Source organism: Glandiceps talaboti, chromosome 14 (genome assembly GCF_964340395.1).
Source record: "Glandiceps talaboti chromosome 14, keGlaTala1.1, whole genome shotgun sequence".
NCBI lineage: Eukaryota > Metazoa > Hemichordata > Enteropneusta > Spengelidae > Glandiceps > Glandiceps talaboti.
The window spans coordinates 12,251,953-12,279,542 of NC_135562.1; the positions used below are offsets into that span (position 1 = coordinate 12,251,953).

General features: G+C 35.5%; 2 protein-coding genes across 2 annotated transcripts in view; one reads left to right on the forward strand and one right to left on the reverse strand.

Annotated features, from left to right (window-relative positions):
- Window positions 1–448: 448 nt before the first annotated feature.
- LOC144445273 (CDK5 and ABL1 enzyme substrate 2-like) lies at window positions 449–13,723 on the reverse strand. Its single transcript, XM_078134815.1, has 10 exons — window positions 13,398–13,723; window positions 11,667–11,897; window positions 8,170–8,256; window positions 6,885–7,017; window positions 5,604–5,784; window positions 3,999–4,114; window positions 3,262–3,368; window positions 2,961–3,097; window positions 2,333–2,400; window positions 449–1,855 (listed from the first exon to the last, which is right to left on the reverse strand). The coding sequence occupies exons 1-10, from the start codon at window positions 13,721–13,723 to the stop codon at window positions 1,715–1,717; spliced, it is 1,527 nt and encodes a 508-aa protein (XP_077990941.1). The 3' UTR covers window positions 449–1,714.
- A 249-nt stretch (window positions 13,724–13,972) lies between these two features.
- LOC144445458 (E3 ubiquitin-protein ligase MIB1-like) overlaps window positions 13,973–27,590 on the forward strand; it is a 181,277-nt gene continuing 167,659 nt past the window's right edge. Inside the window, exons 1-12 of the mRNA XM_078135013.1 lie at window positions 13,973–14,308; window positions 16,161–16,332; window positions 18,458–18,692; window positions 19,595–19,661; window positions 20,623–20,756; window positions 21,280–21,356; window positions 21,839–22,016; window positions 23,070–23,211; window positions 24,241–24,374; window positions 24,815–24,922; window positions 25,622–25,819; window positions 26,709–26,860. Coding sequence (XP_077991139.1) covers window positions 14,071–14,308; window positions 16,161–16,332; window positions 18,458–18,692; window positions 19,595–19,661; window positions 20,623–20,756; window positions 21,280–21,356; window positions 21,839–22,016; window positions 23,070–23,211; window positions 24,241–24,374; window positions 24,815–24,922; window positions 25,622–25,819; window positions 26,709–26,860 — 1,835 coding nt within the window. The 5' untranslated portion in view covers window positions 13,973–14,070. The remainder of the gene's footprint in view (window positions 14,309–16,160; window positions 16,333–18,457; window positions 18,693–19,594; window positions 19,662–20,622; window positions 20,757–21,279; window positions 21,357–21,838; window positions 22,017–23,069; window positions 23,212–24,240; window positions 24,375–24,814; window positions 24,923–25,621; window positions 25,820–26,708; window positions 26,861–27,590) is intronic.

A 27,590-nucleotide genomic window follows, 5' to 3' on the forward strand; every position in this document is an offset into this window, starting at 1 on the left:
TTTCACCTACTTACTGCCCTTAACAAAAACACTGGTAGGGAACTCTGGTAAAATGACAGGGGAACTCAGGTAGATTTTACCTACATATATCACCCTTAACAAAAACACAGTCTCTTGATTCCAACCATTTGTGAGCTACCACAAGGAGCTCTTCCCAATTATAAAATAAAAACACAAACATTAAACAAAACTGCTCACAATACCCTTGCATGACACACAGAAATCCTACTTCTTTGGTCTACAGTGCTATTGCTCTGATCTCTGCAGTAGTCTTAATGTGCATAGCACATATTAAATGTGATATCGAGTTTATTATGAAATGTATCATTTCAAATTCTCTCAAAGTGTATTATCATTATTAATCGTAGAAATGAAATGTGATTTCTTGATATGAGCTGAATCATCTCTATATTATCTCTCTTACCACATTCAGTGTATAACACTGATATTCAAATAAAACATTTTTGACAAGACAGCACTATGTACATCTAATCTAAACCCTTTTACAAGTTTTCAATGGATATTTGGAATAGAAAATGCTAGGACTGGACTGGTAAATCTCTGCTTGAGTTGTTTAACTGTATCTCTACTTCTCAAATGTACAGTACACATAATGTATACTTGTACAGTAGTATCATTCTCTATCTTGTATCTATATGTATGCTTTCCAAAACTCCAGACCTTTCAAGATCAACTCTGATCGACTCCTGCAATGAAACTATGGAACACCAGCTTTGCGGAATCTCAGTATTTGTGTTAATACACATATTGTCAATGGATTCATTTAAACTGATTCTATGAATTGAACAAGTTTCTATGAGCTAATGAAATAATATTTCTCAATGAAAAGGATACATTGTAACTGTTTTGTCTATATACATCAATATACATTAAATTACGTCTTCAAATTGCACCTTCAAAGTATTCATAAAAAAAAAAATTAGATAGTATGTCACTAGCCACCAATAGATTTACCAACAGTGTTCTGTTTGCTTTGTAAAGTGTCTGAAAATGTCAATATATGTATATAAGTTTCAACAATTTTGTTTTAATTTGTGTCATATTTCAAGTCCTTGTGTTTTATGTCATTATGGAGGATTGTTGTTTCCTCATTCCACAAATCTGAAGGTAAACCTAACAATGACACTGACACTTGACATTTTCAGCGCATCATCTTATCAGACACACTGGTTGTGAAATTAGTTCTTAAATGGATGGCTGCTGTGGGAAGTCAAAGAAACAAGCCATGCATCTGAAACTTTGCTTATGTCATCTGGTAAAGAAATACTCAACAGACGTTGAAATTTGGAGTAACTTGTGTCATTACCTGTGACAAGATCTGACACTGTTGTAAACACTTGTTCACTTTTAGGAACTTATGTCTTGATTCGACAGACAGTTATCAATGAAATATTCTAAAATACTATGTGGCTGTTATTTGTTTGAATACTTTTATCCAATTCTATGTTGAATAATTATAACATGTACTCCTAGGAAATCTGAAATTATTAGGATGCACATAGTACTCAGATGTGAAAAAAATTGCAAAGTTACAGAAAGTGTTTTATGGCAACATCCCTCTTTACATGTTCACCCCTACTTTCTCCTCAGATGGAATGATCCATAAAAAAGGATAATAGGATCATACCAATTGTATACAAAAGATAGGGGTGAGCAGGCTAGTATTACATGGTGACATACTATACAACTACTGTCATGTCTGGTGGAGGATCCTCTTGTAGTGTGGAAGGACTTCATGTGTTGGTAGATGTAATGTAAACTGAAGTGCCACCAGACAACGAAACTCATAGTTAAATAATTCTTTGCCTTTGACTCGGAATGTATCTTCAATTTCCTGTGAAATGAAATTAAATGATAAGAAATTTCTAATGTTTATCAAAGGATTTAAATGATATTCTAAATCATGAAGTTTTGTATTATATGAAAATCTTCAGATTACGTCTAAATCAGTTCCACAGTCGTCATTCAACTTTTACACTTCACAATGAAATATGGTAAGTGGTGTGCTTATGGATATAGCTTGGTTAATTTCTTCACTATTTTACATTTTTGTGAATAAAACAATTTTCACTGCCAATTTATGTGATTGATTCAAATGATGTTTCCATGCCATTACACAAGGTATATGGTAAAAAATTATGACCCTGATATGGGTTTTGTGGACCTCAGTAGTATGGCTTATGGGCCCTCCTAGAGTCAGGCCCTTCTGCTGTACAACGTCTGTCCCCAAAAGCCATATCTGGACCATAAAAACTATCATAATTCAAACACTGCATATAGTTAAAATGACATGAGATGAGCCAATTCTTACCTTGATCAGGTGCTGAAGTTCTGCACCTTTCGTATCTGACAATTTAGCTGCTAACAATAAACAGGCACCTAATGGTGGAAAGAGAAGAGAGGAAGGGAAATAGAAACAGTCAGAAAGGTAGAGAAAGCATGACAGATATAGAGAGAAAGCATCTGTTAAATTATATGTCACCTGTCTCTGTTCTAGCATTCTAATTGGCCAAGAGATAAGCACATATTTAAGCACTTTATATTTTCACATAAACTTTGCACCTTAAAGAAATGGTTCAGCACCAGAATCATTTCAATATACTAGTATTGATCTCACTGCATGAAATTAACAATCTGATTAAGCTAAGAATACTGTATTAACCAAAACGACTGTAAAGTCAAGTAGGACTGTGTTTTGGTATTGTTAAAAACATCAGAAATGACTATCTAGATTGAACAAGAATACTGAAGTAATAATTAGCTAAATTATTCAACAGTTTATTGCTTATGATCAGAAGTGTGCATATTGACTACTACAAAACGAAACTGAAGACTTATTTGTTTACCAAAGCATACAGTGTGCTTTAGCCCTTCAGCACTACTGAACAGAACATTGCTCTGGACATTAGCACTACAGAAATTTGATAGATTGAACGTACCTGCACAAAGTTTTCTATTTTCTTTATTTATCTTTCTCTGTAGTACTAATTTTTCATAATATACATAAGCCTGGGCTAGTGCAGCAGGTTCTATTTTGTTTTGCACCATTGCTATCTTCTTTAATTCTCTCTTGATGCTGTAAATAAATTGAAATAAACATTAGGATACACTTAAAGTTCTGTTCTGTGACAAACAAAATGTGTTGCATCACAGTTACTATATACTGAAGTGTCTAAAATATGAATAGAAGTAGAATATTCAAAGTTGCTATGATTTTGGACATCGTATAAATTTGCTTACCTTCTTAACTTACTCAGCGTAATTTGGACATGTGGAAACTTTTCTCTGAATTTATCATTGAGTTCTTTCTTCAGCTCTGAAGGTTTTGCATAGTCAATCACTGAAACCTGCAAAACAAAAAATAACATAAAGGAATCCTTTTTATGAAATATGATTAGCTATTCAGTAGTTTTGTTAAAGGGGAATGCCACTGCTGGAAATAAACAGAAATTTGTTGAATGGTCACCACAAGACCAGTGTTATTTGACAGGGTCAAATTGAGCATCACCCTTCTTACATACAGACCTGGTTAAATTTTAAATCAAACCCAGCCGACAACTGGCGGGTTTGAACCCATGCTGCAGAGGTAAGAGGCATACGAGCTAACCACTCAGCCACCAACAACCCTATATGCATGTCTGTTGACTTCATGAGACAATTGCTGGTTTGCATAAACATACATGTACTAATATCTTAACATCATGATGCGCTTGAGTACCAGAGTGGGTACTTGTAATACATACACTGTAATTACATTTGTGGTTGTGGTATTGTCTGGTGCACTTCAACTCAAAAGTACACCCACAGAGAACAGTGTATAAAACAGTTGTGCAAATACTCCCGAGTATGCTGCACTTGCACTTATCTGTCATGACTTCACGATTAGCAACTACACTCTGACACAACAGTAAACTTGACATCCTACCCGCCAGAAACTTTCTAAATTTTGAATTTCCTTTGATGATAACCATACTTACCCTATATGAAGCAAATGTTAGCATAGTTTTATGTTTTCCTGAACTCAGTTCTGGGTCATCCAGTTCATTTGGATCATAATGATAATATATGTCACTGAAAGCATTGTCATTTTCTGCTGTACAAAAGAAAACAATACCAATAATATATGTCACTGAAAGCATTGTCATTTTCTGCTGTACAAAAGAAAACAATACCAATAATATATGTCACTGAAAGCATTGTCATTTTCTGCTGTACAAAAGAAAACAATACCAATTATATATGTCACTGAAAGCATTGTCATTTTCTGCTGTACAAAAGAAAACAATACCGATAATATATGTCACTGAAAGCATTGTCATTTTCTGCTGTACAAAAGAAAACAATACCAATAATATATGTCACTGAAAGCATTGTCATTTTCTGCTGTACAAAAGAAAACAATACCAATTATATATGTCACTGAAAGCATTGTCATTTTCTGCTGTACAAAAGAAAACAATACCGATAATATATGTCACTGAAAGCATTGTCATTTTCTGCTGTACAAAAGAAAACAATACCAATAATACATGTCACTGAAAGCATTGTCATTTTCTGCTGTACAAAAGAAAACAATACCAATTATATATGTCACTGAAAGCATTGTCATTTTTTGCTGTACAAAAGAAAACAATACCAATTATATATGTCACTGAAAGCATTGTCATTTTTTGCTGTACAAAAGAAAACAATACCAATAATATATGTCACTGAAAGCATTGTCATTTTCTGCTGTACAAAAGAAAACAATACCAATAATATATGTCACTGAAAGCATTGTCATTTTCTGCTGTACAAAAGAAAACAATACCGATAGCTGACATTCCGTGTACAACTTTCATCTTTTACTGTACTACACAAATATAGGATTTTGGATACAAATATTTAAAGTGGCCGTATGGATGAGGATTGGATATTTATTTTGTATTTTCAATTCATAAAATAATTTTATCATGGCTTCCTACTTGACAAATCACTGTGAAACAACATACATGTATGCCAAGTCCTTGTTTGAAACTCTGAGTCAATAAATTGCAACCATTGATAAATGTGTGAAATGTTTGTTATTATACATACAATAACAAACTTTTTACACATTCTTTTTTTTTTTTTTTTTTAGCTTTTTGCAATGTATTGAGATACAAACACAGACTTGGTGTATGTTGTTTCACATTGATTTGTCAAGTAGGAAGCCATGATAAAATTGTTTTATAAATTAAAAATCCAAAATAAAAACCCTATCCTCATCCATATGGCCACTTTCAAGGGGAATGTCACACCAGCATAGAGTTAACACAGTATTTGGCAACCATATTGGATTCTAAAATAATATTTGACCTTGATTTAAAAAATGTTTATGGTAACCCCTGACATTTTTTATTAATATTTACTGAGAATAGATTGGAGTTTTCTTGACCAAAGTAAGGGCAAAAGTTTAAACAGTTTATTTCAAAGGTGCATTTCATATGAGCTACAAACATGATTGAAACAAAATAAAGCCATCATTTCAAGGAAATGAATCAAATACATTGTAATTTGTACCAATAAAATCCTGGTTTTTATGTTTTTTCCCATTCTCTCACCTTTTTCATGTGATGAGCCAGACATTAATAACCTTGGATCAAAGGACACACATCTCATTGGAAGTTGTTTTTTACTGACGGGAGAGGCTGGAGATTGTGGCACTGTGTGTTCCAGTAAACTACGTTGATACGCTAACACTTTACTCATAGTTGGTATAAGGAAGTGACTGTAAGATATTGCCTGGAATAAACAAAAGTACATTCAATTTTGTGATAACACTCTTCACTTTTCCTAATATTTCAAATTATGACAAAATATACATGATTTCACTTATAATGTTCCTTGAAAGAGAGGTTGATTTTCTTCAATGTCCACTTGTGTCACATAATACTGCAATGGTTAGGACTGAAATAGTTTCCTTTATTTTTGTTACATATAGTGATTTACGTGTACAATTGATACACTAGAATAACTGTATGAACCCACTCACAAACTTCTGTCATCTGGCAAGTACGTTTTCTCACATGCTGCACCCCCATCTATGAACAACTCACTGCCAATAGCCAGGTATGTACAACCCCCTCAACCCTCCTCCTATTGCGCTATTTTGAAATATTTTGCCACTGGCGGCAGGCTCTCTCTAGGTAGGTCGCAGTCACTTCCATTTTGTGGTTATAACCGATTACATCCGTGATAGTGCGTGCTGTGGCACGCGATCCAGCGAAAGTACTTTTGGAAAACATATGAATTTATAGTATGACTGTCATCCCAATATTGCTCAGGGCTATTTCATTGTGAAACACTGAATAAAACTAATACATCTCTACATATTATAAGGAACTTATAAGTGCTTTTCCTAGATCACATGCTGACTGCCACTGCACGCACTATAGTGAATGCAATTGATTACAACCACAATACGGAAATGGCTGTGCCCTACTTAAAATGAGTGTGTCGCCCACTCCAGTGTTGAGGAAGCAGGAGGAAACCAGAGTACCCAGGGAAACCTGCATTGTTCAGCAGGGCCAAACTGAGTATCACCCTTCTTATATATAGACCAGGTTAAATTTGAATCAAGTTTGAACCCAGGCTGCAGAGGTAAGAGGCATATGAGCTAACTACTTGGCCACCGGCAACAATTGACTGTTTGATTTATGTATGGTCCACAAATCAAATTGTGTTCTAGTTGGACGTCACTGGTATTTATGTTTCTTAGACTTATTACAACATAGACAGTAGATAAGAAAGTTTCTTCTCCATTGTCTATGAATACAACTACTTCAGGGTACATACAATATTCATGGTAGTTGAAATTGAAAAGACACATAACATATACTTACTTTGTCAAGACCATCATTTATTTCTTCACCTGCATTTATTAGGAAATTTTCATCTGATAAACTCAGTTTATTGCCAGATGCTTTCCGAGACCGAGTAGCTCCTGTTGCTTCTACAAGATGCATGGCTTCATTTCTGATGATGGAGAATATGGTTAACTCTCAGTTACAATAACTATCGTAATTAATTGATTCTAAGAGAATTTTTGAAATGATTTACTGTTGAATTTTGGGCGTGAATAACATTTGCAGCACAGCGATAAAAAAAGTTGGGCCTCAACACATACATGATCTTTTATCCATCAACATGGCTCGACTGATACAACAATGGCAGTTCAGTTATCGGGAAGCTATATAAGACAAACACGACCTAAAACCAAATTCTATATGTTCAGTTAAGATAGCTGCAGACATTCACATAATTACACTCACAGAAGGGTAGCATTTCTAATAGCAAGTTTTCTGAATCCTCCAGTGGAAACACATTCAACCTCATTCATAGTTAACATATTCTTATACTATCTTTATCATAGTTCAGTGTTTTAAGAAGGTAAAATCTACCCGAGTTCTCTTGTCATTTTACCAGGGTTTCCCACCATTATTATTGTGTAATGTATGGAAAATTTGCCAGATTTAATTACCAGATATACCCCTCTCTCTTACTGGGGTTCCCAGTTGAGCCCTTAGCGAAAACACTGCAGTTTGATTATATCCATATATAGTTACATTGTAAGGTACCACTATCACCTGCTTGCATAATATACAACATGCACCAGCAATAATTTTAGTTTTTGTCTATCTTAGTTACCTGGCTATACATTTTCCACAGGAATAAGAAAGTACAAATGCCATGTGGGATTCATGAGCCAATGACAACATGGGATTGACGGGAGTGATAAGGTTGTATTGAAGTTATGATGGGAGAATGGTTAGTGTGGTTGGCTTGGAATCTGCAGGTTGCAGGTTCGAGCCCCATCGCTGCTGTTTGTTTCTGATTGGGTCATGTCCTTGTGCAAGATTTGAATCACGACTGTGCCTCAGTCAACCCAGCTGTATAATTGGGGACCTGATAGGATAGAGGTTGTAGTGTGAATGCTTTAATCCTATGCACTTATAGAGGCTGCAATGGATTGCATGCTCCCTAGGGAATTGAGGAAGTTTAAAGGGCCGTTGTGCTGCCATTGATCTGTACCACGGGTAATAATTGTGAGCACCTTGAGCTCTCAGGAGGAAAGGCGCGTTATAAATTCACATTATTATTATTATAAGTATTATAACTGAGACTTACTTTAAAAGACCTTGCTGACTCTGCTTGCTGTATGGTTGTACAGAAAAGAGAACAAATGGAGCTTTCCTGTGTGACACCAGCAATATCCTAAAAATAAGCCACAAAATATCTTTAATGTTTAGTTTTGACAACAGTACATGCATATCTATCAATTACGAATACTGTCCTTGTTATTCAAAGATTGGCAAAATAATATTTCAGAAAAGTCAACTGTACAGTACAAAATTTCAAACCATCATAATTTCAAACCAAGCATATGATCCTCATGATCAGCACCAGTGATGTCAGTTTGATATCAAAATTTCAGGACTTTCTTTGTGTATTATTTTGGACAAATAAGATGTCTTGCCAAAGTGAGGATTTTTATACTGATGTAGTTAGAAACAAGGATGGCCCATTATTGTATTTATTATGCTAAAACCAGTAAAGAGGTCGCAAAGTCCAAAAAATGCTTTTATATACATATATTAAACTCCTAATATCTGTCTCATATCAAAGACAAAGACAGAAGAGCCCTGACAGTTTTTCACTGTTATGGTCTACCATTGGTGTTGTCATAAACAGCGCCCTCTAGTGATATAATATGATGAAACCTTACCAAATTATGGCAGACAAAACAGAAGTACATAGACATATTTGATGGCATAGTAACAGTGGGTGTAACACTATATATGAATCATGCGATGTGAAAATCGCAGCCCTTTTCCCCTCATCACCCACACTACCAAATACTCTAAATGAAAGGGTAATTTTACAATGAACAGTTCTGTACAGTTGATTTTAACATCCCCTACCAGAAAAAAAAGTAAATGATGCAAGGGAAAAAAATAAAGAGAAAGATAAGTTATCATACACAACTTCAACGTTAAAAGTTAGAAAAATGACAGTATGCCAAATCTACTTATCAAACCTTCAACCTGTAGATGAAACATGTTGTTTGAGGAAAACAAATTTCATTAATATATATTCATATACAACAGTACAGAATATTGGAATGTATAACAGAATAATTTTAATCAAGCTGGGGAGTTCAGTTTTGGTTAGGCTAGGGATAGCAATAGGGTTAGACCCCCTAACTTACATACAATTTATATAATGGATGAGTGGGCATGGTTCTTCATTTAAAATCATTTTCTTTCATGTTGCTGTGATTATGTGGGTCTTTGAGAAATGTTGATCTTGAAAAGCTCCTCTTTGTTAGAAATGTATTAAATGAAATTGATGACAAGGAAAATATTCATAAGCTGTGGTCACTGAGCCTATTATCCACATGTGTACACAAACCTTTTTTTTTGGGGGAATATCAATAAATTTTGTCTCTTATTTGGTACATTGGAGTTGAAATTTTCACAATATGCAAGAAGAAACTAAAAGACTCGATTGACTTGTAGTGCAATGGCTTCAGTAATGAAACAGTTTGTGTTGGTCGAATCGAATCTGATGATCAGAAAGTGAGTGAAGTTTAGGCTATGCATAGAAATAGGCTGTGGAAGGAAATAGAAGATCACAGACTGAAAAACTCTGAACTGTATTAAAGTCAAGCCAATTTTACAGTGACCATGTCACGTGGTGGTAAATATTTGTCTTATTAATAGTTCTTTTTAAGCATTAACACATGCAAATGTAGTACTGTAACTCATGACAACAGGCGCCTTTCAAAGTAAGTTTCACAAATGTAAAAGGAGCTGGAGTTATCACCACAGCAGGCATGAAAGAATTCAATAATTGAACTGACTATAAAGCCCCCTTACACTGTTATCTTGAAATCCTAACCAAGTCTTGAGTCATCCATTCAAAATACACCCATGGTTTTAATTACGTCAAAGATTACCAATATTGGGCAGGGAATAGGTTACATGTACATCATACTATGATATGTTTTTAGTTGTCTGTGGTTTTTAGGACAATGAGTCCATCCATTATGCCAAATATGATGCCTCACTTTCAAAACCCTGGATGACCTTTGACCTGGCAGAAATTCAAGACTTGGAAACTATTATGGGGCATTCAGATGGTAATTATCATGATATGTTGTATGAGTGACTGTACACAGACTGATAACATTCACATAAAAGCATGCCTCACATACACTACACGGACAGCATACATACGCACTAGAGCTTACAATATGTGCATATGACAAAAAATTAATACATGAATTTACACAAAGTAGAAATTAAATACCCATGTGACAAACTTGATGGTGAAATAAAGAAATTGATATCCACCTTGATGTACATATTGAAGTATCAGTGATCATAAATTAATTAATCTCCCATTAATAATATTAATAAACACAGTATTATTAGAGTTTGTAATTGTTAACAGGTGCAACATTTACTGGTAAGATTGGATAAAAATTTATAATTACTTAATCTATGTAAATATATGCAAATTATGTGTTCCAATATTCAAATGTATAGTAATTTTGAAGTTAAGTGTCAGAATGTTCTTGCAACTTGAGTAAAATGTCTTGGAAAGTCTGGGATGTGAAACTAGTCAAAGATTCAAGTCATTTTGGTATTCATTTACAGTTGAGAATAATGTTACATTGATATTAAAAATGCCAGAGAAATTAACATTTTTCAACCCTTTGTCTACATTCAGTCTGTGTCTGTGCACTAAATAGTCCACAGTCTTACTTCTTCATTATACCATTAATGATTAATACTAAAAGGTGTTACATGTACCTGACTCAATATTTACTGTTATACGGTTACTATGAAGTTATTTATGTTAGTACTTCAAATCCAGGGTCACATTGGAGATTTCAGTGCAGGTACTGCAACGGTTAACTCTGATTATGTAGTTATTCCTGACAGAAACTTTAATCAGTTTTCTACTGAAGCAACATGTATGCAAAATTACGTTAGATGAGCAAACCCATTTGAATTCTGCTAAACCATTAACCCTAGAACTTCAAGTGAAGTCCATATAATATATATATAAAGACAGTGACCGTAGCAGGATTGGGGATAAAGTCATTTTTATATTACGTACGAGTTGTAGATTGTTCTGGACACACATCTGGACATATTAACTACCTATGAAAGTAAGCTGTCTGGATCATTTCAAAGTATTAGTAGTTCCATGAATAAAGTATGAAAAACCTATAACATCACTTAATTCCTGCAATATTATTCATTTCTTGCGTATTATTTGAAAAGGATTTTTGGCAATATTCATTACTAGCAAGGAAAGGAAACTACAGAGAAGAAGTAGCTCTATGCTTTGTTAATAACCAGTTAACAGCACCTAATTAAAATCTACATTATAACCATGTACATGAAAGTGGACAGGAATTTGGCTTAAAAAAGACAACGATGTTAAAAATGAAAATTGAAAGTAAGTAATGAACACATAAGCAATGAGAAAAACAGATCTATGCGAGGGGGGAAAGGGCAATAATAATAGTAAAAGTTAAAGAAATGAGATGAAATGCAAAGAAGCAATTTATCCTACATGTAGAGATATTGCTCTGGAGACGTAAAAATTACCGTTTGTTCTTTATAGTTCTCTCCTTTAGTGTTCTGTATATAGGCATAGCAGCTTGATGCCTAGGTGACGTTGACCCATCAAAGTTCTCTGTATAAGAACTAGACCTTTTTCTCATTGCTTGTTGCCGTTCATTGGCATGGACTGAGCCGGAAGGCTCGGAAGATAATTGGTGGATTAATTTTCGTCTGTAATTATGGACGCCATGTTCACCAGCATTGAATGTATTGGCCCTGGGTGGATAAGTAAGTCCACATCAATATTTGGATCTACTTTGCTATGAATATTTGCATGCCGTTTTGAGGTAAAATGAAGCAATTTTGCATGAACCTAAAAAATAACAGCCTTAATGATTGTTGAACTTTCAGTGTCAAAATATTTTGTCACTTTTTTAAATTCACAATTCAATAGGATCATTCTGGGACCAAGAAAAACACAAAATTTGAAAATAGATTATATCAAATCTATTCCAATTTCAATCTGCAAATGACTGTGTGAATGTTAGAAACATCCATAAAAATAACGACAAATACTCCTTTCTTCTTCATCTATGATCAATTTGAAATGGATTAAGACAACAACTCGAGAAAGTGTAGGACCCATTCTGCCATAAATTCAATTCCATTATGGTCCCAAATCATAAATATTTTCATGTGTACATATACACTTTGTCAGTACTGACTACATGGCATGCTAAATTGCAAGTGTTATCATCATATACTGATTTCATGTATAGGAGTTCGGTTTTGTAGATAGATATTTCACCTGAAGCATTGGATAATATGATTCACAAGGTGCATACTGGCAAAGCACTGACTTTACAGAGAATTGCTAACACACAGCAAGCATTACAGAAAATCACAGTTGGTAGCATTTTGGCAAGTTACGAAACGTTATGTCTGCATGTACAGCAGGATCATATTGAGATCATATTACATATTCATAACAGTTAACTAGACAGAGACTAGGCACTGGCCTATTCTGTTTCATTTCATACATGTAGTAATTTTGGAAAACATTAACACGAAACCTTAATGACATTTTATTTCAAATTGAAAATTGATTGATCCATGTTCCTGTATATGAAAAGTGTCAAAAGGCATATGTGCCTCACCAATCTGTTTTGGGTTGTAATGTCATATCAGTATTAGACCCAACAAATGCACATGTCAAACACATCTGCCTCATCAATCTGTTTTGGGTTGTAATTTGTCCATATCACAGTATCAGAAACAGACCCAACAAATGCAACAGAATTGATTTACTGCATCTAGAAATCATTGGTAAGAATTTTAAATGACAATTTAAAGAGAATGGAATTGGCTGTTTCATAAAACACATGCACTGAGTAACCATCCAAATCTTGATATTGAATCAGAATTAATGCCTGAATGGTAAAGTGTGTATTTTATAATCAAGTCAACTGCTGTTTTTATTTGCAAACATCTGTGCTATGAGTATGAGTTGAGTTGTAAACTTCATGCAAAGTTGTTAGTTAAATGAACGTGCATCACTAACGAAAGGAGATCTCAAAATGATCGTGCGGCACAGCTACTCAAGAAGACATAAATACCCAAGTTACTCAGCTTTCCCTTTGATCGAAAAATCAATAAATATGCCCCTCCCCCTTGTTTACATGTGAAACACCAGACGCCTAGGTGTCACGCATTGAAAACAACAGAACTAGACAGAAATTCTTTCCAATCGAGAGATACAATAAATGTATATTCCACCTGTTCTTTCGCGGAGATTCATGTAAACTTTTGCTTTCTGGAGATGATGACTGCTCAGATTGGGAGCGAGTCCTTCGCAATGGTGGTTTTTGTTGTACTTCGCCCTCTGTGCATTTGTTTGTCTCTCCTCCATAACACATATCATTTTCATGGTCTATTGACGGACTTACAGCTTGGCAATCTTCCTTCGAGAGTATAGGAGTTTCACTCAATCCCATTTTGCTTTCTCTGATGGAGCCGTCAAGCGAAATATTCGACAAAAAGTGCAAAGCTTCAGTTCTCCTCCGAGAGTTTCTCACGTTTCGTCGTCTTCCACTTGTCGCCATCTTCTTTATGATCTCGTGAAATCTCGTATAAATGCGTTAATGTTTTGATATAATTCTTGAATGATATGTCAGTAATTTTGATATTTTTGGTTCATATTCATTTTATAAACATTAAAATTGCATTAAACATGACGCAATTCCATATTCGGGCTCATAAGTTTGGAAAGGGAGTAAAATGTGTTGAAATCTCGTGTTTGTCATGTGACTGAGTATGTTGGTTTGTTACTTCTAATCGGGGCTATCCTTTGGTTGATTGGTAGCAGAGGAGTAACATCAAAATATTAGGTCATTTTATATTCGATCGCACCTCTTCCTAATGTTGTGTATTTTAGAACAGGTGTGAAACGATGGATCATAATACCACTCGACCAGTACGTGTGAACATGTTAGAAGGGGTCGGAGCCCGAGTTGTTCGCGGTCCTGATTGGAAGTGGGGAAAGCAAGACGGGGGAGAGGGTCATGTTGGGACCGTGAGGAATTTTGAGTCCCCGGAAGAAGTCGTTGTAGTCTGGGACAACGGCACCGCTGCAAATTATCGCTGTGCTGGAGCTTACGATTTGAGAGTTTTGGACAGTGCTCCGACAGGTAAAGATTAATTGTGTCATACTTATGTACCGAGGTATCCGACATCCGTAGAGTTATGACCTTGTCTCATACTATCATTGTTGTCTGTGCTGTACACAATCAAACGTGTAAACGTCATCTGGAAGTCATTCATTATCATGTCTGGCGGAAGAGTAGGGTAGATATATGTGACGAAACTCACTTCCTACAAAAAACTATTATGTCATTTGGAAGTAAATAGATAAATAAATAAATTACAACGAGAGTATTTATGTAGACATCCAAGGTCAGCCTTGTTATGAGTTATATAGACTGTCACCATGTACATACTTCACTTCTCCGACATACATGTACATTTCAGTAAACTTTGAGTACAGTGTTAAGAATACGTCATATTGTTAAACAAAATCAGTTTCCTTGTAGAACACCAGCCATACTCATTTCGTTGATAGTCAAATTTGATAAACCTTTCAAGGAACATTTATAACTATAAGTAGTTTGTATATTGATTTTCTCCGGCTATGGGTGTATTAAAGGAGGGCTGAGGGAGGGGGCAGTATTTCACCTGATATCACCTCAACTATAAACATGAGAAAGCTATGTACATGTAATGAACACCAAATACATTGTATGTAGTCAATGGTTTGAGACCAGAGAGAGGGATTTTTTCTTTTCCCCAAGGGCCAAGGTCAAACTTAATGTCATTTATGTTCAAGAGTAACATTAATACCAAAATTATTATCACCAGATGTTGTTAAATGTTTTGGCAATATTTTTAACGTAGACTAAGAACATATGAATTTCTTATTTTATGAAAAATTTTAACATAAAGGACCAGAACACTCTGTGATTCTTAGCTATAAACTTTTTCAGTGAGAATGCCACCATGATTACTATAATATTGGGCAGAAAATGAAATTGATCAGTTCTACCCTAAAGATTCCTCAATCCTTTACTTGTTTCCCTCTTATTGGAAATGTAAATATGACCAGACTTTGCCACCCTTATTACTAAAATGTGAGGAAAACTAACTTTCATTTGAGAAAACATATCCAAGGTCATTCTATTCAATAGGATTACATGAGTATAATGATTGACATAAATTTCTGACTTCCGACTTTTCTCTGTTATCTACAATACCAACACTTTTACATTGTAATCCTTTTGTATAGTTGATACTATTATGATTTAGTGGTCAGAATAGTATTGAAACTATACATGTGGGTCTCTCTCTCCCTGTCTGTCTGTCTGTCTGTCTGTCTGTCTGTCTGTCTGTCTCTCTCTCTCTCTCTCTCTCTCTCTCTCTCTCTCTCTCTCTCTCTCTCTCTCTCCCCCCACGTATAGTCAAATGGACAAATTCTAAATCTCCTATTGGGGAAAGGGTGAACAGTGCGAGTCAGTAGTAATCCATCACACACTGATGGAATTGACTACTTAGTTCAATTTACTACAAAATTAACCCCTAGTCATGATTATATGATAACATTATCACATTTATATGAATGCTCCAATAACATTACACTACTGCTGTTGTTGGTGGTAAAAAATGGATTATTGTTAGTACTAAAGAAAACCATTAACTAGATTGTATATGGTGGAGAGGGAGACATAGAAAGTGAGCCCACACATATAGGTGATATGATTGGTCAGAATGGTTAGTTTAGTTTGTAAACTACTATATTATATGTTCTCTGCAACTGTCACTGTCATTTTTTTCTGATGTTTGATGTTCTAGCATTAGTGCCTTGTTATCAGAGTACCCATTATGATTTCATTAGGTATTATTTATTTATTTATTTATTTTTCAAGTAGAAAGAAGCTATCTGTATTTTTTGTGTATTGTATCATATCGCTATAATTTTTTTGTCCTCAGGTGTAAAGCATGATGGTACGATGTGCGACACTTGTCGTATGCAACCAATATTTGGTATCCGATGGAAATGTGCAGAATGTTCAAACTATGATTTATGTTCAGCTTGTTACCATAGTGACAAACATCATTTGCGTCATCGTTTCTACCGAATTAATATCCCAGGTGGTGATAGGTAAGGCAGAGATTTGATTTTATGTCAGTAAAATGTATTGAGTATTCTGTATTGTGTTATAAACTACTGTAGATGTGTACAGGGGTGAACAAATCATTTTGTGAACTGGTGGTCCCCAGACCAGTGCCTTAAAAAATCCAATGGTCCTGCAGAAAGAATTAGTGGTCCCAGGTCCCACTGATGTGAAACATTAAATCTTACCTATGAATCTGTATATTCAGATGACTTTTTATAGTTATTAAGAGTAAGGTAGGTACTGGTCCGACAGACCAAACAAGGTCAAATTTGTGTGGTCCACCCAAAAAAATTGCTAATCCCGGACCCAGGACCAGTGGATTTGTTCACCCCTGGTGTACATACATGTATTTATTACATACATCTTTTATGATCTGTTCATAATTGAACTTTTTATGACATGTATAAATCTGGTCTTCAGATTCAGATCTGCGAGTGTGAAGTTAGTCTCAGATTCCGAATTAGATTCTCATTGGAGGACAATATGAGGCCACTCTCATATTGAGCCACAGGTTGAGTCTCATATTTGAAAGATCACAATAACGCCAGAAAAAAAGCGGTCAGATTCTCATTGGAGGACAATGATATTTCCTGTAGCTTCAGTGGTATCATATTTGGTTTGACTGCTTTTGTTGGTGTCCCATCGTAATATTTCGAATACGAGACGATATGAAGCTGAATATAAGACTGAATATGAAACCAGATTTATATAATGTCTTATGAAAGGTGGTAATGATACTGAAGTAATCTGAATAGGTTATTGTGGTACTGAGTCAGTATAAATTGAGATAATCAGATACTGCTGAATCTATCACTGATGTTGTAATCTTTGTACTCAAGATATTCATTGAAGTTAAACTCATTTTTGACCATTAATAGATTTTCAGGGGTCGAAATAATGAAAAAATTTCGCTTGTCCACTGGGCAAGTAGAAAACAAAAAGTACTTGCCCAAATCAAAAAGTGCTTGCCCATTCCAAATAGTGGGGTATTTTTTTTGTGGCTTACAAATGCACTGTTGTGATCGATTGGTCTTTCTTTTGTTTATTATCAAAAAATGTATCTTTGAAAGTTTCTGTGGGTACTGAAAAGTTCTCCCCACACACAATATAGTGGGTTTTTTTAACAGGAGTCCTAGATAATATGGCCTAATTAATATTCATACTATTTAGCATAACATACAATTTTTTGTTCACCTGTAAAAAGTAGTTGTTAAAATAATCAGCACTTTCATAAGCTATCAATATTAAAAAAATGAACATTTATTTCAACACATATAAAACCTTTCTAAGTATTTCCTTTTGCACCATGTCAATATATTTTCTTTCCTTCCTCATCCACACCAACTATTTTTCTCCCACAAACTTTGCAGTTGATTCAAACACCCAAAACCTGAAAAATCATGTTGTAATTTACTATTGTTGAACAATATTCAACGAGTCACTGGTCATTCCAGGTATGTTTTCTTGATAGAGTAAACAAAGTATGTCAAGGACAGCTGGTCCAGATTCTTTTGAAAAGTGGTCAGTCAAGAAAGACGGTTTCTCAATATTGCTACAATGTTATAATTTTCCAGACTTGTTGGCACCTTGGTTATACAATGTATCCAAAGTCCTATCAGACATGTGTAGTGTCTGATAAGTACAGCATGAACAGAGGCAAAAAAACATCCCTGATCAATAATCATAAGAAATTCTCCTTGCCCCTTGGGACAAGTTCTTTTCAAAACAACTTGCCCAAGCCTTCAAATCACTTGCCCAGGGCAAGTAAAAGGCCATTATTTCGAGCCCTGATTTTGAATGATTTTATGAAAAATATTACATCATTGAATCAGTTATACACTCTGTCAAAATCAAAGTCAAGATGCAGTCTGGTTATCTGCCTGACAGTGATAATATTTGATGGAGTTTGATGTTTGTTGAGTCATGGGGCTTTTCTGTGGGCCAATCCATGATGAGCATCAGGAGATATAATATATTCATGTCATTATGATTGAAAATTAATATTCATGATTCCTGAGTGCCTATTCCCTTCAGTGTAAAACATTACTCATGTGATACATATTAAATTAATAATTAATAATTAATGTCCAACCCTTTATCTTATTTTAGAGTACCATTGGAACCAAGGCGGAAGAGTAAAAAAATCACAGCCCGCGGAATATTTCCAGGTGCTAGGGTTGTCCGAGGTGTAGATTGGCAATGGGAAGACCAGGATGGTGGGAATGGTCGTCGTGGTAAAATTACTGAAGTACAGGATTGGAGTGCTGCAAGTCCTCGTAGTGCAGCCTATGTGATTTGGGATAATGGAGCTAAAAACCTGTATAGGGTTGGATTTGAAGGAATGGTGAGTAGTCTATTTGTCAAGCAGGGTTTGAAATTTACTCTTTTAGTCAGTGGTCCATGTGGACCACTAGCTTTATAGTGTGTTGGTCGAAAGCAAAATGTTGATGGTCCATACTTGTAAGTTATTTGGTATTGCTGTTAATGATGTCCGCATGTTTCGCCGTTTCGCATTGTTCTGCTCGTGACTCACTTGGCAGGAATGAATGATATTAAACTAATCTTCTGTTAATTGTCTAACGAAAGGCATTTTTGAAAAATAGTTTATAGCATTTAGTTGTCATCACATACAGGAGAAGTAATGAATATATTACGATGTAAAATTAGGTACATGTATGGCCGTATACATGTAATGTGCATTTTCTTTTTAAAAAAACAAACATGTGTGCGTGCATGTGTGCGTGCGTGTTTGTTTGTTTGTTTTGGGGAGGGGTATTACATGTAAAACTATCCAAACTCTGTCAAGTGAATTATAATGGTATTTTCTGGGTGAATATACAGTATGTACCCCCAGTAGTTAAAGGATCAATACTTTCAATGCCACTTTTCTATTCTACATCCTTATCTAGTTATACCTGTATTTATTTATTTATTTATTTATTTATTTATTTATTTATTTATTTATTTATTTATTTATTTATTTATTTATTTATTTATTTATTTATTTATTTATTTATTTATTTATTTGTATGTATGTATGTGTGTTTGGGTGGGTGGTCATTTAAAACTATTCCGAATCTGTCAAGATTTTTTATGGAAGTAGTGGGAGAGGTCCCTCAGTGGCTTATGGTATCGATACATTCAGTGCCTGTTTTACTTCCTACAATGTATTATGTTAATAATGCAGTGTCATCTCATAAAGAAAGCTAGTCAACCAACAGATCTCTTGTTTCTTTCTTATTTCAGTCTGATTTGAAAGTTGTGAATGATGCCAAGGGAGGTACTTTCTACAGAGATCACCTACCTGTACTAGGTAAGTAGTAGTTTATCTGCCATCATACCAAATACAGCCCATGAAAATACACCAGTTTGTTTGCTTGAATGAAGTGAGCATAGGAAAGACTTTATGAAGAGACAAAATTAGGTGAAAACAACAATACTACTGATACAAAAACAACAGTGGGTGCCTCTGATGTAGGTTCAAGCAATGCTTTTATCAGTTTGTTTATATCTGTGGAAGTTATAATGTAACAGTATCAGTCATACTCAATGTCATAAAGTGCAGTGTGCTGTCAGTAAACAGGGTCATGGGATCTGACTCTAGTGGTGTTTATACTTTGATAAGTTGCAGACACTCATTGCATTGTACATCTTTGCATATACCTTGTCTCATTCCTGCCTACCACAAGCATGTAAATGCACTGGTATGTTTTTGTGGGTTGTATTGTCATGTCAAAATTATTTTCAAATTGTAACTAGTGTGTGTTTTTGTACAACAAGTAGACTATCCTAGTTTAGTATCCGTTTAGCAAACTCATATTTCTGTCATTAAATAAATATGTTTTCTTATATTTCGTATATGTAAATAGTGTAGGAAATAAAGAAGTACAAATTCATTGCAAGCACCGATGGCAACAGTACATGTACATACATATATTATTCATTCACAGATAGTGACATCTGCTTTTACTCTTCAGTGTACAAATATCCATAGACTTATACCCTGTTCTGACACACACACACAGTTACATCGGTGCAGCACTGGCGAAAAGTTACAACTGAATTCTATCAACCTACCAAGTTTGCCTGTCTTATTCTTTGACAATGTGTGACAGCTAGGCAAACTTGGTAGCTTGTAACAATTCAGTTGTAACTGTGTGTGTCTGAACAGGGTATAAGATAGTACGTGTATATGCATTCTGTACTTGATTCATGCAAATAATGATATGTATGTAAGATAGATATAGCATAATTTGCATATTGTATAACTACAGGTGAACAAGGTCCAGGTGGTCGTTCTGGACCAGGTGGTTTGGCAATAGGAGACCAGGTGAATGTTGACTTAGATCTAGAGATTGTACAGTCTTTACAGCATGGACATGGTGGATGGACAGATGGCATGTATGAAGTAAGTTATGGAATCTCTCTAATCTATATTATGGTTCTACTTGGACTTCAAGCTCTGGTGCACACGAGAGGAATCAGATGAGCACAATTTCACTCATGGCAATTTCTTCGCGCCAATTCCTTTCCTGTGAGGGCAACTTTGAGGGAGATTCATAGCCGTTGAGCCATATATCTAGTGTGTTTGATCATTTTGGCCAGGCAAGGCAAATTCTTCTTGTGTGCGCCAACCTTGATCAAATGGCTCATGACTTTCTCTTAAGAGTGCATGCGTGGCGAATACATACAGTACAAATGTTTGCACCCAATCTAAACTACAGATGAGTAACTTATACGTCAATAACAATGGCATTTTCATTATTTGAGAACACAAACATGTCGATCTTTGGCCAAAGAACGAGTGGCTGTTGCTTTAGCAGGAATAGTCATAAAAATATACCAAACGAGATAACTATATCATGCTATGACGCAATAACCGATATCTTGTTTACTATGTTTGTAAGTTTAAAAAAAATTATTATTTACAGTGTCTAGGAACCACTGGTAGTGTTGTAGGCATTGATGAAGACCATGATATTGTTGTATCCTATCCGAGTGGGAACAGGTGAGTTACAATGCGAATTGTGAAACAATGTGATTTCTCTGGCATATACAGTTAGAAATTAAAATTCAAACCCTTCTTCATCAAAAATTGAAATAGGAACATGACATGAAACATTTCTCTCCAGTTTTGCCCATCAGTGAGTTTTTTCAAGTAAAATATAGTCACTTTATACGCTAAAATTGAGTGCAACAATAGAGATACAGTGACCTGCAATATTACACCACTAGAGGGCACTGTGTCTTTGATATTCAATACTTAGCATCCAATCAGATATACAATGATCTTGTAGAATTGTCTAAGGCTAAGCACTTTTGCTTTATATATTGGATCGTCAAAGACAGGGAAAAAAATTATAATTTTATTTCTTATCGACTTTAGTCAAAATCTGAAGATAAAATGTTTTATGAAATTAGATGTAAATATTTCAAGTGACCAGCCGGCTGATGAAATTTAGACATTAACATTAACTTTGCTTGTTACAGGTGGACATTCAACCCGGCTGTGTTGACCAAAGTACCATCCAATAGCAACTCGTCAACTACCAGTGACACCTCTAGCACCTCATTCCAAGTGGGTGATCTAGTACAGATATGCAGTGATTTAGAACGAATCAAAGTTCTACAACGTGGACATGGTGAATGGGCAGAAGCCATGCTGCCTGTAAGTATACTTATACCATATACGAACAAGCCAAGTTCAAAATATGGCATATTTACTCTTGTCATTCTATGTCATGAAAACGCACGTCTGTGTCGCGACAATGCGGGACTTGGTTCTGCTGTGTTCGAAATATGAGTGAATATGCTCAAAATTACCATTAGTTTCCAATTTTTTTTTATATTACTGGCAATACTATAATTATATTATTTCCCAATATTTTTCTTCATTCAGCCGGAAAATATTCGTGACCTAAGGGTCACTACTCTTCTGGACACTCATAGTGACACGGGCCCCTTAGGTCACTCGTATTTTCCTTGGCTGAACGAAGAAAATTATTTAGGGAATGATATCTAATTAGAATGCCATTCTGCATGCACTGCATTAGCACTGAGGATGTTGGCTTTGCCCATAGCCTTCCAAACGGTACTTACACATATTTTAGTCACTGATTTAAAATAAGTTATACATTGAAGATAAGTATGCTTAGATCAATACTTCAATTGAGGATAAAAGACTGACTTCTTTCAGGGTTTTTTTTTTTTTTTGGGGGGGGGGGGGTTAATCATTTTAGTTCTCATCTGACAACAGTGATTTAACTTTTCATGGAATCTCTGTTTTGTGAAAATACAAATATTTCTAAAAAAATGCCGTCTAATTGAGAAATGGAAGAATTTTTGCTATGATATGTAATAGTAAATGCATAGTACTAAGGTGCATGTTGGGACTGAGGGCTTTGTATTCATAGTATGACATACTACTACATACTGATCTAATTGATTGTGCTCTCTGAAACAGTTATTAAGTTTGGTCAAATAATTTAGGTGGGGGCAGGGTGGGGTGCGATGGGGTGGGGTGGGGTCTGAGGCCTCACTAAAAGAATTCAGTTTTTTGTCCTACGTTGAACTATCGGTCTCACCCCTTATTCTGTGTGACTATGAAAAGGATTTGCTATTCAGTGTATGTTTTTCACAAAAGTAAAATATTTAATTTGAAAAGCATAAAGAATTACAGTGAATATGTGACAATGTACAAATTGTGCATTATTTTCTGTAGACTTTGGGTAAGATTGGACGTGTACAACAAATTTACCATGATAATGACTTGAAAGTTGAAGTATGTGGAACGTCTTGGACTTACAACCCAGCTGCTGTCACTAAAGTTGCTTCAGATGGAACTGCACTAGGAGGCTCATCAGGTGAGATTGACATGTATGAACTATGACCTGTGACCTTTGATGAAGCTTTGACCTGCTCTCACTCAGGTGTCAGTGCTTATAGGGTCAAGTCAACAGGAATATTTAGGTGTGACTTGGCTGGTTGAACTTTACAATTACCTGTAGAAAGAGTAGGAACTATTTCAGTAATCCCCAAGTTTCCTTGAAAACGTTATCCCATGATAAACTCAAAACAGGTTTTTCCAGGACTAGAATTTTGTGTACATGACTGTCAGAAGTTTACATTATTTTACTTTACATTGGAGTCATGATGGGCGAATGGTTAGAGTGGCCGGCTTGGAATCTGCAGGTTGCAGGTTCGTGCCCCATTTCTGCCATTTGTTTCTGAGTCCTTGGGCAAGATTTGAACCACATTTGTGCCTCAGTCAACCCAGCTGTATAATTGGGGACCTGGTAGGATGGAGGTTGCAATGTGAAGGCTTTAATCCTATTGGCTTATAGAATCTGCAATGGATTGTATGCTTCCCAGAGAGTTGCGGAAGTATAATTGTATAGCGTTTTGAGCACAAAGTGGAAAAGCACTATACAAAAACTAACATTATTATTATCATCAAAACAATACAGAAGGCTGATATTAGGGTGCCACATATATCACCATGAATATTGTTACTAGTACATACATGATGTTGGCATAAATATTTAGAATTTGACAATTTTCTTTACGAATTCCATGAATAAATCTAACATGAATACATCTATGATAAATTTATATCACTGGTAAGCTCACAAAATGTCACAAAGTTAAATAAGCTGGCATGTTTCATTTATTATGCTTTCAAAAATGTGAACCTAAGTTTCATACAGTGATTCCATTGTCTTTTCTGAACTATATATTTTGTGTTGTATAAACTCTTTGGGCCTCTGGTTTTTATTGCAAATAAACTATCTACATAAAAAAAATACATCTAACACACTTGTGCTTCACATACATGTACCATCAGCTGTAGTTTGACTAATATTGGTGTATATATCATGCATTCATGTCTACAGAGCGTTTATCGGCGTTGTTGAAGAAACTTTTTGAAACTCATGTATCTGGTGATGTAAATGAAGAGTTAGTGAAAGCAGCAGCCAATGGTGACTCAGCTAAGATTGAAGAAATACTAAGTAGACCAGATGCAGATGTAAGTTGTTCACACATTTAGATGTTATTCCCCAATATTTTTCTTCGTTCAGCCAAGGAAAATACGAGTGACCTAAGGGGCCTTTGTCACTATGAGTTGCTAGACTTGTAGGGTACCTTTGCTATGGGCTATTGCATCATGGGAAATAGTAGAAATACGTTATTCAATGGATGATCATTGAATATTATTGACAGCTGTTTCACACAGAAATGTACAGCATTTTGTACTCTTGAATATTTAATGATCTCCCATGATGCAATAGCCCTTAGCAAAGTAACCTATATACATGCACCAAATCAACTTGATGTTTCTCTGAAACTGCAAGTAATTGCAGGTGATGGAAAATCATGAATGACTCTCCAGAACCCATAGTTTATGAAAATGTCTCTATTTCCTGGAGTGACATTTCCTCTAAAATACTTTCTATTTCTTGTTGACAGGTAAATGGTGTGTTTGCTGGTCATACTGCTCTACAGGCAGCAAGTCAAAATGGACATATTGACGTTGTCAAGATACTTGTACGAAATAATGTTGACTTGGAAACAGAGGTTAGAAAACAGTATTTACAGCATATATAGTACACTTGTTCTAGTACTACCCCTCCAGCTATGGTATAGTTTGAGTAAGCAGGGTTCTCTATTAGGAATAGAGTACATGTCAAATAAATGATGACGTCCTAGTGACAGAACATACATCACAATAAACATCTATACCCATCTATGATCTAGCTCTTTAACTATTTATATCCCATATATGTAGTTTAGTTATCCTATTGCCACATTGCCGTGTGTCATTATGTCAGAAAACGGCATCAAGGCAAATCTTCTCTAGGTGTAAGAGTACAGAATGCTGTCTAGCAAATGTGTGGATTTTCAGTTGATTTATGTGAGATTCCTAGTTAGATAATAATACTTCTAGCAGAAAAGGAGAACACTACAACAAACAACGCCCACCAGAAATTGATAAATATGATAAACAGCGCCCTCAATGCCTGTCTTAATTTCAGTAGCGTCTAGCATTTTACGAACAGCGCCCTCAACATTCAAGTCTTCATTTCAGTCTTCTTCCAGGTATTTTTATGTCATGGCGCCCTCAGTGACAAAGGCTTAATTTCAGTGATTCAAGCTTTTCTGCCAGCTGTAGAGAATCACTGTGGATAGGAGTATCCAGAAGGCAAATACTTCCACAGCCCAATAAGCTTTCTGGTAATATGAGTTTGTGAAAAGATAACTTTTTTCCCTCACTAGGACAAGGATGGTGATAGAGCTGTTCACCATGCAGCATTTGGTGATGAGGCTGGTGTGATTGAGTTACTGCACCGTGGTGGAGCAGACCCAAATGCCCGCAATAAACGCCGTCAGACTGCACTGCATATCGGTGTCAATAAGGGTCATATTGGTGTGGTGAAGACATTGATTGATCTAGGTTGCCATCCAAGTCTACAAGTAAGAAATTAGAATTTCAGAATTTTACTGAATTGCCAGTTTTTGCTTGGTATAATTTTCCCATTTAAGCATAATAACCGACTTTAAGGTATGGTTGTGACTTTCTAGAAATATACTTCTTATAGGGTCACACATTCTTTTCATATGAAAAAGCTTTCGGTTCAAGCTGTGTTGTATATTAAGGGGTACTTGAATTGAGATTGACATGTAGAGGGGCATTAGAAATAAGATTGATATCTAGAGGGGTAGTCATAGTGCAATTGACATTCAGAGGGGTAGATGAAATGAGATTGACATGTAGAGGGGTAGATGAAATGAGGTTGGTATGTAGAGGGGTAGATGAAATGAGATTGATATGTAGAGGGGTAGTTGAAATGAGATTGACGTGTATAGGGGTAGATGAAATGAGATTGACATGTAGAGGGGTAGATGAAATGAGGTTGGTATGTAGAGGGGTAGATGAAATGAGATTGATATGTAGAGGGGTAGTTGAAATGAGATTGACGTGTATAGGGGTAGACGAAATGAGATTGACATGAAGAGGGGTAGATGAAATGAGATTGACATGTAGAGGGGTAGTTGAAATGAGATTGACGTGTATAGGGGTAGATGAAATGAGATTGACATGTAGAGGGGTAGATGAAATGAGATTGGCATGTAGAGGGGTACTTGAAATGAGGTTGACTCTTAGAGTTTTATTTACTGGTATGTTTTAAATTCTGTTCTGCTTCCATGCCTCATGTTGACCGAAGGGTAGGTGGAAGAGGTGGGGTGGTGTGGTGGGGTGGTGGTGGTGGTGGTGGTGGTGGGGGGTCGTGTCTTCGATTGTACACATGCATTGTTTTAAAAGGATGAGAATGAATTGACAAATTAATGACTTCTTTTATAGGACTCGGAAGGTGATACCCCACTACATGATGCAATAAGTAAAAAGAGAGACGATATGTTGACACTTCTGCTGGAACATAACGCTGATATTTGTATTACAAATAATAATGGATTTAATGCCCTCCATCACGCTGCTTTACGTGGCAATCCAAGGTAGGAGAGTTTAGATGTTTAGTAACTGGGTAAGTAGCCTTGACAGTGACAAAGATATCAATGTCTTGTCAGAGTACAAGCACTGATGTACTAGCATAAAAGCAACCAGTATTTACCTCTGTGTTTTCTAAAACACAGTATGAGCACTAAAAGTATAGCATAAAAGTTACCTGTACTTACTTCAGTGTTTTCTAAAGCACAGTACAGGCACTGATGTACTAGCATAAAAGTTACCTGTATTTACTTCAGTGTTTTCTAAAACACAGTACAAGCACTGATGTACTAGCATAAAAACAACCAGTATTTACCTCAGTCTGTGTTTTCTAAAACACAGTATGAGCACTGAAGTATAGCATAAAAATTACCTGTATTTACTTCAGTGTTTTGTCAAACACAGAACAAGCTCTGATGTACTACTAGTACTAGCATAAAATCAAGTAATATTTACCTCAGTATTTTCTCAAACACAGCACAAGCACTGAAGTACTAGTATAAAAACAACCAGTATTTACCTCTGTGTTTCCTAAAACACAGTACAAGCACTGAAGTATAGCATAAAAGTTACCTGTATTTACTTCTGTGTTTTCTCAAACACAGTAAAGGCACTGAAGTACTAGTATAAAAATAACTAGTATTTGCCTCAAAGTGGCAAGGGCAAATATAGTTATCTAGTACTTGATCAAGTATCCCTTGTTGATGCATTGACATGGTGCTGACACACTGTTAACGC